This window comes from Gopherus flavomarginatus, chromosome 3, assembly GCF_025201925.1.
Source record: "Gopherus flavomarginatus isolate rGopFla2 chromosome 3, rGopFla2.mat.asm, whole genome shotgun sequence".
NCBI lineage: Eukaryota > Metazoa > Chordata > Testudines > Testudinidae > Gopherus > Gopherus flavomarginatus.
In genome coordinates, this window is record NC_066619.1 from 107,970,531 (window position 1) to 107,987,362 (window position 16,832).

Genomic DNA, 16,832 nt, shown 5'->3' on the forward strand with positions numbered 1-16,832 from the left:
TGCTCAGTCCCGCAATGCAGTGAATTGCGGTTCTGAGTTACAACGTTTCGACTTACAAAGCAATTTTAAAGAACCAATCGTGTTGTAAATCTGAGGACTGCCCTGATAGACAAAACACCAGGAAACAGATATTTATATTGTAAAGACCTAAATGAACAGCTAAAACAGGGTAAAAGGACGGTTTATGGTCAAGACACAGGACTGAAAGCCAAGAAATTTGGGATCTGCACCTCGATCTGCCACAAACTGTGCATGTAAACCTGGGCAAGTTGTTTAATCTATGCCTCAGTTTCCCAATCTGTAAACTAAGGGATGTACTACTTACCAATTTTACAGACGTGTTGCAAAGGTAAATGTGTTACTGCTTATGAAGTGTTTTGAGCTCCTGGGAGGAAAAAGGCTACAGAAGTGCAAAGGATTATTAGTTCATAGTAGTTCCTTAGTATTTGGTTTAGAGTCATGCCTAGCCAAATCTACCAGTATCCTGCTTTCCTTCTAAGGTTTTGTTGAAATTGGAAGAGAAAATAAATATTCCTTTGGTTTTGTGCCTTTCGTCAGAGGAACTCTTAGGCCATGGCTACACTCACACTTTACAGCGCTGCAACTTTCGCGCTCAGGGGTGTGAAAAAACACCCCGAGCGCTGCAAGATACAGCGCTGTAAAGCGTCAGTGTAATCAGGGCGGCAGCGCTGGGAGCGTGGCTCCCAGCGCTGCACGCTACACCCGTAAGGGATGTGGTTTACATGCAGCGCTGGGAGAGCTCTCTCCCAGCACTGCCGCTCCGACTACACTCACACTTCAAAGCGCTGCCATGGCAGCGCTCCCACAGTGCTGCCAGGGCAGCACTTTGAAATTCCAAATGTAGCCATACTCTTAGTGCTTTACACAGGTGATTGAGTCAAGGCCGCTCTGCGAGAGTCAGTAGTAGAATACTGGAAAGACCCTAGTTCTCCTGAACCCAAGGTTAGTCTTCCAAAAGTTTACTAAATTATGAACAGAGTACAAATGATAAAACTTCCCAGTTTTGAGACAGGAAATCGATGCAAAAATTTGGACAAGATTAAGTCCTTGTCTACACTGGCAAGTTTCTGTGCAGTAAAGGCGCTTTCTGCAATGAAACTCCCCAAGTGTACACACTGGGAAATCACTTTGTGCGCAGAAACTGCACTGTTGCAATGCTATTAAAAAAAAAAAAAAGACACACCCCAACAAGAGGTGTACAGCTTTCTGCGCCGGGCTGCACACTTCTGTTAATGACCCTGCACACTTCTGTCAACACAAGTCCAATGGTAGACTTTCCCCACTCCGAGCTGGTTAGCGACTGTTTGGTAGCCTTCTGGAGTAGCCACTTTCCACAATGTAATCACCAAGCGCTTCTCCAATGACAGGGCAGCTCTCATTCTCATGTCCTCACCCTCCATAGCTGGGGCGAGCTCATCACACAGTCCCATGAAAGTGGCTTTCCTCATCTGAAAGTTCTGCAGCCACTGCTTGTGATCCCAGATGTGCATGACGATGTGATCCCACCACTCTCTGCTTGTTTCCCGAGCCCCAAAGCAGTGTGCCACTGTTGCCAGCACCTCCGTGAATGCTACAAGCACTCATGTCGTAGCTACTACGTGTGGCGAGTTCAACGTCAGACACCTCTTGCCTTTGCAGGTTAAGGAATAACTCCACTACCTCTCACATATTAGTGAGAGCGAGCAGCATATTGGTCATCAGTTCGGGATCCATTCCTGCAGACAGAAGAGGCAGAGCGTGCAATACACAAACCATTGAGAGTTGGTGCCAAATGCAGACGGAAGCACAGGGATTGCTGAGATGGGAAGCAATGCATCACAGGACTTTGGGACAGGATCCAGTATGCCTGGCAACCCCCTCCGCCTTCCCAATAGTTAGTGGCAGAAGAGGAAGCGATGCCCTGTGGGACAGCTGCCCAGAGTACACCATTCCAAATACCGATGCAAGTGCCGAACACACTGTTGTGCAGGCAGCTGAAAGTGTGAACGCACAACAGCGGTTTCCCTTCAGCGCTGAGTGGCAATGTAACTGCTGGCGAAGAAACTCTGCCAGCGCAGACATACCCTAAGGCTAATAAGCAGTGAAGATAAAGATTTTGCACACTCTTCTGAATAAAGATTGCTCTGAAAGTTTGCCTTTCAAAATGTTTAAGTGCTCAAGCACTTGCAGGTGTAAGATACTTGTAGGAATTGTCTGGTGGCTTCACCATTGCCATTATTATTAGCTACAAGCATTACACTTTATAGTCTCTTTTAGTTAATAAGAGTCTTTTATGCTCAGGAACTATTCCTGTCCTGCTCAGGTTGACAAATGGAGGAGCATGTGGCTCTCTATCCATACAACAGGTACAGAAGTCACCGTGCAAGTTTTCCTGTACTGTTAGAAAGCCTCAAACTTGACTAGGAGTGGTCATCTCTAAGAGGGAAAAAGTAATTCAGTTCTCATTACCATTCAATCTTTGGTGCCTCTGCAAAAACTGGCAATAATTGGTCTAGTCTATACACTTTGTCCTAAAAATTTCCCACTCACCGCAGGTGCTAGCCACAACTGACTATTGGAAATGCAACTACTAGGTGCATTGACCTGCTCCATGCATACCATGAGACACAACATGGTAGTTAAAATACTGGCAGCCACTTGACCACAGTTTTCCCACCTTTGCTACAGTGATGGAACTACATCTGTGGTAGAAAAGGGAGTACATTAAAAAGTCTAGTGTAGAAACAGCAAAGGAGGACAATTATTATGGGAAGTTTCTTTTGGTTGGCACAAAGTTTTACATAGGCTAATGAACAACTGTCTTACAGCAAAGGCTCTCTGTCACTACTAATCTGGATCATATTTGATCCAGTATCTTAGAAGTGAAAGGCTCCATATTGAGTTACTGACCTCCATGCTATCCAGTCCTCCGGTACTGAGACTCTGCTAGATTAAGAATGTTATTTGTTATTTTGTTTGCAGTGTGTGAAGTCTGCTGAGTTCAGCATGTATGATCCTAAAATTATAGAAAGTATCTGTGAGATGTTGTATAATACAGCACTCTCCTTGTTTGTTCAAGGGCTAAGGCATGAGACTCAAAGTGAAACTGACTGTTAATGGATTGTAACATAAAAGAAAAAAATTGGAATGTACTGGTCTAGTTTTCTTGTACAAACTGACAAAAATGAAGAACTGAGTTATTAACCACAGAGAAAAATCATACATTAAAGTCTTTATGGTATCCCTTTAAACTTCAGAGTGCATGTTATTTATGCTAGCAAAGCCTCTATTTAATGAAGTAGCACTGGCTGTAAGCTTTTAATCAGTGCTGGCTGCAACATCAGACTCGCTTCTTCCTGCTACAATACATTCTGATAAACCCAGCTGTTAGGAAGAGATTAACTACTAACGATACGCAACAAAGAAATCCAATTATCATCAAACATGAAGACTCTTGGGTAGAAACATCTTTCCATAGAAGTAAACTTTGGTTCTGGTCAGATGCCTTAATTGTAATAACCCAGTTTATGGTGTTTTATATTAATTTGAGATGATTTTGGTTTACTTCACCATAGGTAACAAATTCTCGTGAGGTTCTTATGATCCATCAATATGGCAATAGCTTTAAGACAGGAGGATTCATTTACTAGCACCTTTTGAAAATAAAAGTTCAGTGATTAGTTATAATGTCTTGGAATAAGACTGGGATTCAGTCTCTCAATCTCGTCCCTGGTTCCCCCCTTGCTTGCCTCTATATTAGCTCTACACCTGATGCAGATTACTTCCCCCTCAGCACCAACTCATCTGTATCAGCTAGCGCAGTGGTTCTCAAACTGTGAGTTGCAACTCTGTTTTACCGGGGTTGCCAGGGCTGGCTTAGACTTGCTAGGGCTCAGGGCTGAAGCCGGAGCCCCACCGCCCAGGGCCCAAGCTCCACTGCCCAGGGCCCAAGCCGAAGCCTGAGGACTTTAGCCCTGAGCGGAGGGTTTCAGTTATAGGCCCCTTGCCTGGGCTTCGGCTCTCTCAGGCAGCGCAGCTCAGGTTTCAGTCTCCCATCCTAGGGTCATGTAGTAGTTTTTGTTGTCAGAAGGGGGAGCGGTGTAATTAAGTTTGAGAACCCCTGAGCTAGCGTGTTGGAAAGGGGACCGAGTCATAACTGTATCCCCTCCTCACCTACTTGCACAGGAGCGAGGAATAAGTGGCCTCACAGAAGTGGCTCCCCAGCTCCTCTACACAGACTGGTGATATGGATCAAAGGACACTTGAATGGGTGAGTAAGGCTGTTCACAATTAAGCCCTTAGGTAGCTGGTAAATCTATATTAAAAATACTTAAGACAGTTTTCTGGTCAGTACTCAGTATTTCCACTTAATGAATAGCAGCTGGATCTCTCTGAAAGCTGCCATTTTGCTAATTCTTCCTCAGAATGCACTTTTTAGTGGGAAGTAGCTAGCACTACAGGAGAGTATCTGAATAAAAATAAAATGTTTGCAGTTGCTGAAAGCTAAAAGATTTTTTAAATTTCCCTTCCCACAACCAATATCCTCTCCCCTCCTTTCAAAGAGTTTATCTTGCAACTTTGAAAGTCTCCAGTTTCCCATTCACTCCAATAAGGAGAATACATCTAACATGTATATCACATCTTTTATCCTGACTATCCCAGAGTTCTACTCCAGAAATAAAGCGATATTCACCCACACTCCCCACATAAGAGATGGGAGATATGTACATGCCAAACTGCAGAGCCATGAGAAAATGTATTCATCAGGCCCTTCTGACTGTTCCATCTGCACACTGCCCATTAATCCATTTCCCTGCGGAGATGTCTAACATTCCAAACCCCTGAGCAGCTTCAAACAGATGCTGTTTAAAATATTCTGCCATGTAAATTGCTTCTTTCTTTCCCCCACGAACACAGAACCAGATCAAGAGAAGCAACAGTCGGTCCTAGACCAGCGACGGGTTATTTACTATATGTATTACCGTAGCATATAGGAACCCGTGTCACAGCCCAAGACTCCATTGTGCTAGGCACTGTACAAACACAGAACAAAAAAGAGATGTCTAAGGAGCTGACAATCTAAATGCAAGACAAAAGACAACAGATGGATACAGACGGACGGGGGAGCACAAGTAAATGATGAGACAATATTGGTCAGCATAACAGGCAGTAGTCGCAGCCCCTCTGCAGCCTAACAAGTGTCAAGGTTTTAGTAGGTGTTGCAGCAAAGATGAGTTTTCCTATCCATATCGCACAGAATGTCGGGCACCTGCAAGTCTTCATCAGTTAGGAACTTCACGATCAACTGCACTGCCCTCTGCGATGTCTTCATGACAGTTAACAGAGCATAGGAAAGCAGTGCAGGATCTCATCCCAAAGATGCCGGGGTGTACAACAAAGAAGAGCCATTGAAAAAAATGCCACGAAAGAAAGCCGGAAGCCCATGGAGTGCTGGGACAGAAAGCGATGCCTCACGGAACAGAGCCCGGTCCCAAAATGCACCACGATCTGCTACACCTTCCCACAACACTTAGCAACAGGACTGTGGGATAGGTACCCACACTGCATTGCTCACACTGTCAATGATGATGCCCCCACTATGGATGTGATCTGCTGACAAAGGAAGCAAGTGTGACCATGAAATTCCTATTTCTATTATGTCAACTTTTGGGTGTCTACATCACTTTTTTCGACACAAATTGGTAGTGTAGACATGGCCTTAAAGAGGGATTTGAAGTGAGATAATGAGGTAGCTCTTCAGATATTTACAAGATATGCCTCCCAAACATATGGGGCAGCATGGGGAAAAACATGAGGTGTTTGTTTGAAAAAATTAACAAGAGAGCAATGGAGGCTGGCACCCTAGGCCAATCGGAGGCCAGAACCAACAGCTCAATAGTGAACGTGATAGGATAGCTGGGGTGGGGATAGGCCATGAATGCTCTCGAAAGTGAATATAAGCAGCTTGTGTTTACAACAGAGATGGGGGAGGTAATGGAGGGATGCAAAGAGAGGTAGGTGACAGTCAGAGCAGCTGGCTACGAAAATTACCTTTGGAGAAACTATCTGAATGGATATGAGAAGGACAAGATGGCATTTGTCAAGGCCAGATAGAGGAATATTACAGAAATCAAGATGGGAGCCTAGATGAGAGTTTTAGCTGTGTGGATGGATAGGAAAGGCCATATCTTGGAAATATTATACAGAAAGAATTGGCAATATTTAGAGCAGGTCTACTTATACAGTGCTGCAGCACATCTGGTGAAAATGAAGACGAGATCTCCCATTGGCATAATAAAACCACCTCAGCAAATGGCAGAAGCTATGTCAGCAGAAGAAGCTCACCTGCTGACACAGCGTTATGCACACAAGCGCTTATGTCGAGGTAGCTTATGCCGCTCAGGGGGGTGGTTTTTTCACACCCCTGAGTGGCATAATTTATGCCAACAAACTGTAGTGTAGACTTAGCCTGAATGGGAAGGCCCAGAGAGAGGTCCAAGTCAAAGATGATGCTCAGATTATGGACCTGAGTGACAGGCAGAATGGTGGTATTATCCTCACAAATTTAGAAAGGAGGTAACAGGGAGGGTTTAGGAAGGAAGATTAGAAGTACTTCTTTAGCCATGGTGAGCTTGAGTGACAGCTAGACACTCACAAAGAGATGTCAGACAAAAGGCTGAGATTTTAATTTGGACAGAAGAGGACAGGTCTGGAATAGAAAGGTAGATCTGGGAACCATCATCTTGGAGATGAACTTTTGTTCATGGATGAGATCTCCTTCTACACCTTATCTCTGGGCAAAGAGACAAGGACCAAGGACAGAACACTGTGGAACCCGCCACAGAAAGCTGGAAGGGAGGCAGAATGAGGAAGAGTCTCTGAAGGACACTGTGAAGAAGCAATTAGAGAGGTCAGAGGAGAACCAGAAGAGAACAGAGTTATAGAAGCTAAGGTAGGACAAGATTTAAAGAAGAGCATGGCCAACTGTGTCAAAAGATACTGACACAGAAGCATCATAACATAAGAAAGCCAGGAACACTAATTTTCTAAAGGGGTGATGCATTCGTTTCTAGATCTAGTAGTCTGAGACATATCAGATATTAGAATTGCATCACTTTCCATGGAAGTCACATTTTTAGAAGTTTTTGATTTCTTAGTTATAATTTCCCTCTCCCGCAAGGGCCCATAAAGTTGGGATCAAATTTGTCCCTATATAACTTCATTAAAGTCAGTGGAGTCACACAGGAATAATTAGGCCCATGGTATCGTGGAAGCCTGGATTTATTTGAGTAGAGTATTTAAAAACTTGAAATATTTCTGAAAACAAGTTTTTCTGTATAGTTTGTGTCATATGCAGAGCTTTAGCTCACTCTGCCATTTGCAAAAAAGATGGGCATCCTATACTGATGCTGGACAAGCACGCGCACGCTGAGCTACCTCACACATGGGGGTGCAGCAGCCAACTGGTTCACAGCACACTAATGATCCTTGCAGAGAAATATTCTAGCAGAAGAAAACAGGACAAACTATTTTACAAACAGTGCCATGAGCTCTTCAACGCCCATGCAAAACAAACAGTTGACAGTCATCTGAAAGACAATGCAGTGATCTACATGGAATTGTGGTGATTTGTGGAATCAGTTTGCACAATCAGAATTCATAAGTTGATCTTGTGAAGTGGTTATGAAAACTGTTGTATCAGAATACCTCTATGTCTACATATAGCCACTTTTGCAGACAAAACTGTAAATAGTTCTCTCCCAGATTAGATAAAATGGAGAAAGATTAATCTTAACGACTGTACTTTGATCAAACAATGAGTAAGTTAAAGAGGTTGGCTGAAACTAGTTTCTCCAACTTCCTTGGGGGCAAGGGAAGTGGAGAATGTGGGGAAAAAAATCACTTGAAGGGGAAAAAAAGGAACAGGCATTATTTCATTGGGACAGGACAAGAAGCTCTGGATAGGATTCTGGAGAGAGGAAGGGCACAGACCAGCCATGGTCAGAATAGCTGGCTAGAGAGGCTCCCTAACTGAAAGACTAGTCATGCACTCCAGCAGAAAGGACTCTCCCTAGCCCCAGAGGACTCTGACCCAGTCCAAAGAATGCTCAGAAGTGATGAGACAGGGAAATGCATGTAAGGTTTATTATTTTTGTACAGATTTGTGTATTTGTGCAATGGTGGTTCAGAATCCTGTGCAGTCTGTCTGTGATTTGTGTTACACTTAACACATGCCCTTGAAGAGTCACCTGTGGAGCTGGAGTTCTAGGACAGCTCATGTTTAAGCTTTGTTTGAGTCTGGGGATTTGGTATCCAGCTCTCAAAGGGGAGTGCTAAACAGAGGGTCTGTGCCCCAAGACGGGGTAGTGCTTGGACTGTTCAGATGCTGGAGTCTTAAAACACCCAGCGATCAGACTGCTGTGAGTGCATCCAGCGAAGTGCCCAAGAGGAGGCATTTGACTAGGTCTGTGACAGGAATTTAATTGCTCTCCTCTGGAAAGATACTCTAGAGCTGTATAAATACTACTAGGGACAAAGAGCTGAGTCAAATTTGCACAAAGTTGGATCTGCAGTCCCTGGAAATAGAAGACCACTAAGCTATCCCTTCACTGTGGCCTTACTTACATTGGATGACCACAGCAGCAAACTCCGCTTGTTAAATTTTTAAGTTATTTAGAACATATTTTAATCAGATTTATTCCTTGTAATTGGATACAAAGATATTACCCTTTATATTACATATTTTTTCTTAAAGACGATACTTTTATCACCTTTGAGACACTAATACTAATGACACTAAGTACTAACACTTTAAGACACTAATACTTGTTTAACACAGCTTTATAACACATGCCTGGAGATACTTACAACTACACCTCCTAATAAAACAAGGAGGTTAATTGGGGCTGCAGTGAAATAAGGTACCTGCAACCGCACCTCGCCTGACCTACCTAAAATCCACACTGATTTTTGAGTCTAAGCCTGCTGTACACTTACACAATGAATAATTCAGCAGGTGAACTAGAAAAATGAAGCTTAGTACTTTCAATCTTCAAAGCACTTGACCAACATTAACTATTTAATCTCTAAATTAATGAAGTGATCTCTTAACACTTAGAGATTTGAACCTAGCCACCTAAGGATGATAACAATGGTTATCTAAGCAAACAATAATTGCCAATGACACCTGTAGGATAAGTATAGCTTTTTATACAATATATATAATTTCTAATCCAGGAGAAACTGAAGGATCTATAAAAATCAGTTCCACATACAACCTGATAAGATTAGTAGGTAGGCAAGTGAAAGTTGACTAATATACAAATCAAAACCAGACACATGCATGGAAACTGGATACTCCAATTTGTCTGTTTTGGTAGGTCTTTTAAGAGATTTAATATAGGCATAGATGCTAGAACATGCACCAAGTTAAATATTATTCCATTGTTTCTTAATGTCAGATAATTTGATAAGGTCGATTGTGAAGAACAGACATTTAACCATGTAATGTATTTTAAAAGGATTTAACTATGGAAATTATAAACCTGTACCTATGAATTTTTTTTTATAAAGTTCCTTCAGCCCATTATAAACAGGCTTCTTTCATTATCTTTTTTGTTGCTATTTAAAGGAGGTGTGGGAGGAGTTTTTCTCCTTCTTTCCCTCACACACTAGTCTAATGGGGCATAAATTCACCTTCTCATTGAAATCACTGTTTCATTTATGAGAACAGTAATTGTAGATAAAACTGAAAGTGATTACATCGAGGGTGCATCTGCTTCAAGTAGAAGTCCTGTGAAGTCAGGGTTACCTATTGAGAAGTTTCAGTTGAAGTCTGTGCTTTTAGGATATCATCTCCCTAGTCTTAGGCCCCAAAATATGTAGCTCTAACACAAGAGTGTCATTACGGACAACTTATCCCTCCCCCCCCCCACCACCACGCTGTTCTTACTACACTTATTGGAACGTAAAGATATCGCTAAAATAGCTTAAATGCAACCTATTCCCATCTATGTTCTATCAAACTGAAAACTGTATCCATTTTGGTAGGCCCAAGCAATTAATCGTGAAACAACAAGAGGTTTTCCTTAAGCAGACTGCATAATGTTATAGGAAAGAGGATTTCATCTGTATACATACATAAAGTGATCTTTGCTGATTACTTTACAAAGGGATAGGAAGATAAAAGAACATCTTCTCACTTTGCTGAAAGCACAGAGAACTTGGAGCCGTTGTGAAGAGCAGAGGGTCACTCTCTTGATTTGGAAAAGGCTTGGTAATGGGGGAATTTCCTCTAGGCATCGCCAAACTTGGCTTTGTCCATTCCATTGACCTCTCTCCGCCTCAGGTAAGTTCTCCTTTTCAGCAGCTTCTCCCAAACAGATGTCTGAAGCCTTGAGATTCATTTTATGAACAGAATATAAAAAGCCATCACAATGCAGGATATAGGCATCGCTGCATGAAGTCTGGTGCTGATCACTGCAGCTTTGTAGAACACGCTCCAGACCTCACGCTTCTCCGAGAGCAGCCAGGCCTTGAGGGTTACAACAGGGATGAATGGGGCCTGTTGCCTCTAATACAGACTGAAGAATGCATTCAAGTTGTTATCTCATCCCAAAGAAAGAGGGACAGAAAAAATACAAGGGAAGGAATTGAAAGTAATCAGAGACAGTCTTAGGGGTTGGGAAGGCCTAGATCAGGTGAGATTCACAAAACTAGGGCTATTTAGTTTGAGAGGAGAACAACCACATGAGAGATTAGGGAGCCAATTTGCAGCAGTGCCAGACCATTCCTGGGTATCCACACCTGCCTTCCTTCTGCTACAGGAAGCAATAGGCTGCTGTCTGGTGACTTGTTCTCTACCCTTGACAGCTGCTGCCTGCCCGATGTTCTCTCTCACTCCTTTCGCCTAGATGGCATTAGAGTTCACAGCTCTTTGCAGTGCACAAGACAACATGAAGGGAGTGCTGTTCTGTAACACTGGAGGCAGGGGACAACACATGGGGCAACACTGCAGGGGGGAAAGAAAATAAAGGAGGAGAGATCTGCAGGAGGAAAACTCAATGCATAGAAGATACAGGAAAAAACAAGTAGAAACTGAAGGATGCCGAAAAATTAAAAAGCACATGTAAAAACAAACTGAAGGGATTAAAAAGCCCGTGAAACTTGTTACCAAGGATACGGCTTCTCTGCTGTGGGCACAGGCTGCAGCTGTTGGTGGTAAACTTTAATTGGGAAGGATACCTGGCTATGCCGGATATGACCAAGACCATGAGCTTGGGAGGGAGGGAGAAGGGGTCAGGCTCAACAATTCCACTCCAAAGCACCTCTTTCTAGAGCAGTGGTTCTCAACCTGTGGCCCAATCATCACAGAGTTGTGGCCCACATGACATCCTCAAGGCCATGCAGATAGCACTGGATATGGCCCATAATGGAGATTCTTATCTTGGGGCACTCTGCATGAAGTTACCCAGTACAACAGCAATAGTGTTAACTATTTTTTTGTTAAATTGAAGACTATTTTTACTTCTGTTTTCTCTTTGTTGGTAATAAAAATGTTTGAATAATATACCTCAAATAAATACTCTGCAAAGCCCAGTGAGATACTTAGAGAAAGAAAATAACATCTTATCTTTAGATGTCAAGTCTCCTTACTGACCATTCCTGGTCAACCTGATAGCCTCTTCCCAGCCTGCAGAGAACATGCCTCTATCCCTCACCTAACCTGCTTGTCAAGTCCCAATTGTTAAGAGTTCATTACCACATCAGGGTGAGGTTACATGAACAGTTTCACATAGAAGTGTAGGAAGAAGTATGGTCTGGAACATATAACATAGTCTTTGTCGCCAACACGAGGATTAGCGTCTTGTCATTACCCCCAGCATTCCTGTCTGCAATTCAGGCCACTGTGACCTCAGCCTCCATAAATATTTCTCACTGGTCAAAATTTGCATGTCTGTCATTCTTGGCTTTCAGAGTTAAGATAATCTAGTGTTAGGGCATGATCTGTTTCTTTTTTAGTGGTCGTAGAAGTAGCAAGGATTTATCAATTTCCCTTGCTATGAAATATATACCAACAGACTGCAGGCCCTGCATCACAAGCACCTTTCATTTTGACAAAACACATTACAAAATATAAACAGGAACCATTTTCAGCAGGAACCATGGAACAGCCACTCCTGGGATGAAAAACAGAAGCTATTTGACAGCACAAAGACACACTATCTAGTTAAGACGGGAAGTGAAGACCTCTGTGTCCAGTTGAAATTACAGAGGATAGGTTAGGTAGGCAGAATGTGACAAACTGGAATTTGGCCAGGGACACCCTGCTTCTGTTAAAGGTAACTGCAAGTGCTCAAGACTTACACTGTTGTCTCATTCAGAAGATTACAATTCTAGTAGCACAGTACAACCTAGCACAATGCAGTGACACGGTATGTCTATATGGCAAAGAAGAAACAATGGCTGGTCTGTGCCACCCAACTCAGGTTCATGGGATTTGGGCTGCAGGGCTGTTTCACGGCTGTGAAAACCTCCAGCTTCAGGCTGGAGCCCAGGCTCTAAGACCTTGTGGAGTGGGAGGGTCCCAGAGCCTGGGCTCCAGCCCAAGCCCAGAGGTCTACACAGCCATCAAATACACCATCAGTCCAATCCCCCCAAGCCTTAGTTGGCTGGCACGGGCTAGCCATGGGTTTTCTTTCCTGTGTAGACATAACCTCAGAGGCTAAATCTACACTGGGAAGGCTTACGAAATAATTCCCTCTAGTTCATCTAAGTCAGTATTAAAACAAATAGAAGCCCTAACGTAGGCAAGGTTCCAGTGGTCTGAGCTCCTTTTCTCTTTTTCAATAGACCTATGGAAAGCAAAGTCCAATCAAAACAGTCAAAAAATTATTTTAGCACTGAAACCTTATCTACATAAAGCATCCAGCAGCGCAAGCACTGGTTCAATTCAACTGGTGAGAGAATGGTGGTAATTTTTGGTATGTTTTTCCAGCAAAGACAAGATTGAAGAGCCCCACCTACTGAATCACAGACACTCCTTCCTGCAGCATCTGAAATATCCTTGCAGGCCTTCCTTCCTCAATAGCTTACTAAGCTCTAATATCTAACACGTGGATCTGACACTTAGATTAGTACTTCATAGTTTTCCCCCTGTATTCATAGTTACTACCTCCTGTCTTCAAACTGCAACAAGAGATGTTCTTGTCACCCCATTCCAGCAGCTTTTCCTCTGCCAAAACAGCTCTGGCTTTCCACTCAGGCACACATTTTGAAATAAATATTGCAATTAACAAATGAGTTCTGTCATTTCATGACAGTTTTGTTAGCACTGGTTAAATGATGAATAATGTTAAACACTGTGTTCACTATCATGGAGGTGGGTACAAGGGTAATTTTGTATTACAGCTTTATTAGCCTTTATTACTACAGCATGCTGTTCAGAGTATGTGCGCTTTCTTTTTACTTGTAATTATCATGAGCAGTTGGGTGCTGAAGGAAACTTACCAAGCCAAATTCAATACTTGGGGTAAGCTGGTGCAACTCTAGTGACTTCAATGGAGTCATGCCTACTTACACCAGATCTGCATTTAGTCCAATGTGTGTAGCTTGAAAAAGTGAATGGTTTCCTTCTAGCATTCGCAAAGAACTCCAAAAAATTAAAATCAAACCATATAAACTTGAGCCACTATCGCCAGTTCTCTACACAGTACACATTAAAAACACTCTGGAGAACTACAACTTCTTTCACTCTGATGTTAAAACACTTTGCAAATATAAATGCATTTAGCCTTGCAACACCCACCATAAGTATTAGCCTCATTTTACAAATAGGGAAACTGAGGCACAAAATTTGCCCAGGGCCACATATCAAGTCAGTAGCAGAGCTAGAAACAGAACTCAGATACACTTCTACAAAATATACTCTAGCTCACCACAAGTTGATGGGCTTGCTGCAACAGTGAGTGGATGAAATTCTGCGACCTTTCTTATGAAGGAGGGTACATTACAGAGTCATAATGTGGTCCTTTCTGGGCAAAAAATCTATTAACTTTTCACTCCAAATCTGTTCCTTTAGCCATTAGACAACTTTCTTCCTTGATGCTAGGGCCCAGCCTTACAATTTACTGGTCTGCAAGCAGGCCTGAGACTCCCAAAGGAGTGAAGCCTCACCAGTCTTAACAATGGAGATGGGAAAGTAAGACTGCCTCCCACACCCACATTGCAAGTCTATGCCCCAAAGAGTCAGCTGTGTTGCTTGTGTTTAAAGATAGCCCTGGATGCAAGGCAGACTGAGGCCAAATCTACACTTAAAATTTTTGTCACTACTGTTCTATCAGTTACAGGTGGTTTTATTCAATATGACATTTTCAGACCAAATAAAGCCCTAGTGTAGGCACAGTTGTTATAAAAACAAAACAAACAAGGTTTTGCCAGTACAACGTGTTTAGTTCAGGGAACTAGCATAAGCTATACTGTCAAAAGCACTTTAAGACCATGTCTACACTTGAAAGGGTTTGCTGGAGCCCTCCCTAATCGATACACAACTTGCACCACCAAGCATAGCTTAAACCAGCTCCCAGGCAGATTAAGTTATAGCCACATGCCAACTTTTTTTTTGCCAATATAACCGCATCTACGCAGAGGGCAGAGCTCCGTCAGACAGGAGTTGGGGGTGTATAAAAACAAAGGCACCTCCCCTGACTGACACAGCTATACCAACAAAGCTTTTAAATACAGACCAGGCCTAAGAAAATGAGCTGCTTCTGCAGAGGCTAAATAAAAGCCTCCCACCACTCTGGGTCATCATGCTTTTCATGCAGTTCAAAGGCTTTTGCTTCCCCTGAATGACCCACACAATAAGGGAGTGTGTTGCGGGGGATCAGGATTTCCCCCCGTGCACTAGTTGCAGTTACCTGCACACAGCCCTAAGCTCTGCTGCAGTCTCCAGCCCGCAGCCCAAATCCTCAGCCACGGTGGCAGCCCCGTCCTCGGCCACCGCCTCCTGCACAGACAGGTCTGCCCTGTGCAGGTTCTGCTTCCAGAGCGCGCCAAAGGAACCCACGTGAAACACGCGCGTGTACAACTCAGGCACCTCGTACTCCGGCACCGCGCAGCCGGCACTACCACTGCTTCCAGCCATGTTTACAGCACCCCGGGGGGCGGGGGGGAGGGGGCCACCAGGAAACAAGCGCCCACTGCATTGTGGGATTTGTAGTTTCCCATTCTCCTGTCTCTTAGCAACGGAGAGGCTCCGTTTCCAGAAACCCAGCCCCCGGTTTCCTTGCATTAGGCCGCACGGTCTGCACACAGCAGCAGCAGCCAGCCAAGCGCAGTTCTCAGGCCAAAACCTGTGTGACTATTAAATAGTCTGGGAAGAAAGTCACTTGTTATAACTACTGAATATTTGTCTCTTATTTCTAAAGTTTCTTTGCCTAGTAAAAACACTTAACAATGAGCACAGCACTAATTGCAGGCTCTCCATAGAACCAAAATGAGGATAGCAGGGGGCTCTCATGTGCCATGATGTGAAGGGTGACCAGATGTCCCGATTTTATAGGGAGAGTCCTGATTTTTGGGGTCTTTTTCTTATATAAGATCCTATTACCCCCCCCAAGCCCTGCCCCAATTTTTCACACTTGCTCTCTGGTCACCCTAATGATGTGGGATATCAAGACAGTGCTGCATCTATGGATATTTTTAAAGAAAACTACTACTGGAAGGAGTCGGTTTAATAATAGCTTCCCTCTATTAAAATGCCTTTAATCCCAAAACACTTATTATTAGCCTATGTATTTTGCTAGCTTCTAAAGTAAGTGAGGTGCTTTTCAGAGAGTTATAGAGAGAAGGCCCCTGCCTAGAAAAGGTTACAATCAAAAATCCTCAAACTGCAACCTGATCTGTGTGGATGGACTCTTATGCCCATGTAGAGCCCCCACTGACTTCAGTGGGACACCACACAAATGTGACAGTCCAGCTGTGAGGCTCATATTGCAGGATTACGGCCCACAGAGCAGGTTGTACAAATGGGACCACTCGCAGTAGTAAAGTTACTTCCAGTTGCATGGGTTTACTAGAGTGTGTCAAAATAATGTTTCGAAGGAAATTTCACACAATACATTCCTTTCCTTTCAAATTTCTCTGTATTTATTGGCAAAATGAAGAATTTTGTTTTATCTTTTTGAAAAATTACATGAAAATTTTGAACAAAATGAAAATGTTATGTTTGGCATTTTTGACCAGCCCTGCTGGTTAGGGTTGGTGCCCTAGTAGACAATAAACAAATGATGAGATACAATAGCTAAGGACTGAGCAGTTAAACTAGCATACTTAAAAAAAAAAATCTAATGCCTATCTCTCTATTGACCCCTTCCACCCTCATCCTCACAATCTAGGCATTGCCATATGAGATGAGTGGTCATCTAGCAGATGCTTCAGAGGAAGATGCATGAAAGCTCATTGTGGACAATTATTGAATCACCTGCCTATAGGGGAATTTTCTTCCAAGCTTCCATCAGAATGCTTCAGCAAACCACTCTTAGTATTTCTGTGAGAAAAAGACTAGGAACTGTAGGCCATTTGAAAAGAGTATATTTTAGAGTGCAGTTTGAAAAATATACTATTTTCATGACCAAAAGGAGTCAGGAAAGTGGGTCCATACAGAGGTTACTACGTGAAAGGGGCAAGGAATGGAGTGCAGGAGACACACAGTGAAGTTTGTCCTGCAGCTTTGGCAAAGGAAAGAGACTAAAGAGGAATGACAGGAAAAAAAACCAACCTTTATAAGCTATAAAGCAGTGCTCAATTCCTTCACTGGCTTCTACTCTTCT

General features: G+C 43.1%; 1 protein-coding gene across 1 annotated transcript in view; it reads right to left on the reverse strand.

Annotated features, from left to right (window-relative positions):
- SNAPC3 (small nuclear RNA activating complex polypeptide 3) overlaps positions 1-15,163 on the reverse strand; it is a 38,281-nt gene extending 23,118 nt beyond the window's left edge. The window contains exon 1 of the mRNA XM_050944211.1: positions 14,919-15,163. Coding sequence (XP_050800168.1) covers positions 14,919-15,145 — 227 coding nt within the window. The 5' untranslated portion in view covers positions 15,146-15,163. The remainder of the gene's footprint in view (positions 1-14,918) is intronic.
- Positions 15,164-16,832: the final 1,669 nt, after the last annotated feature.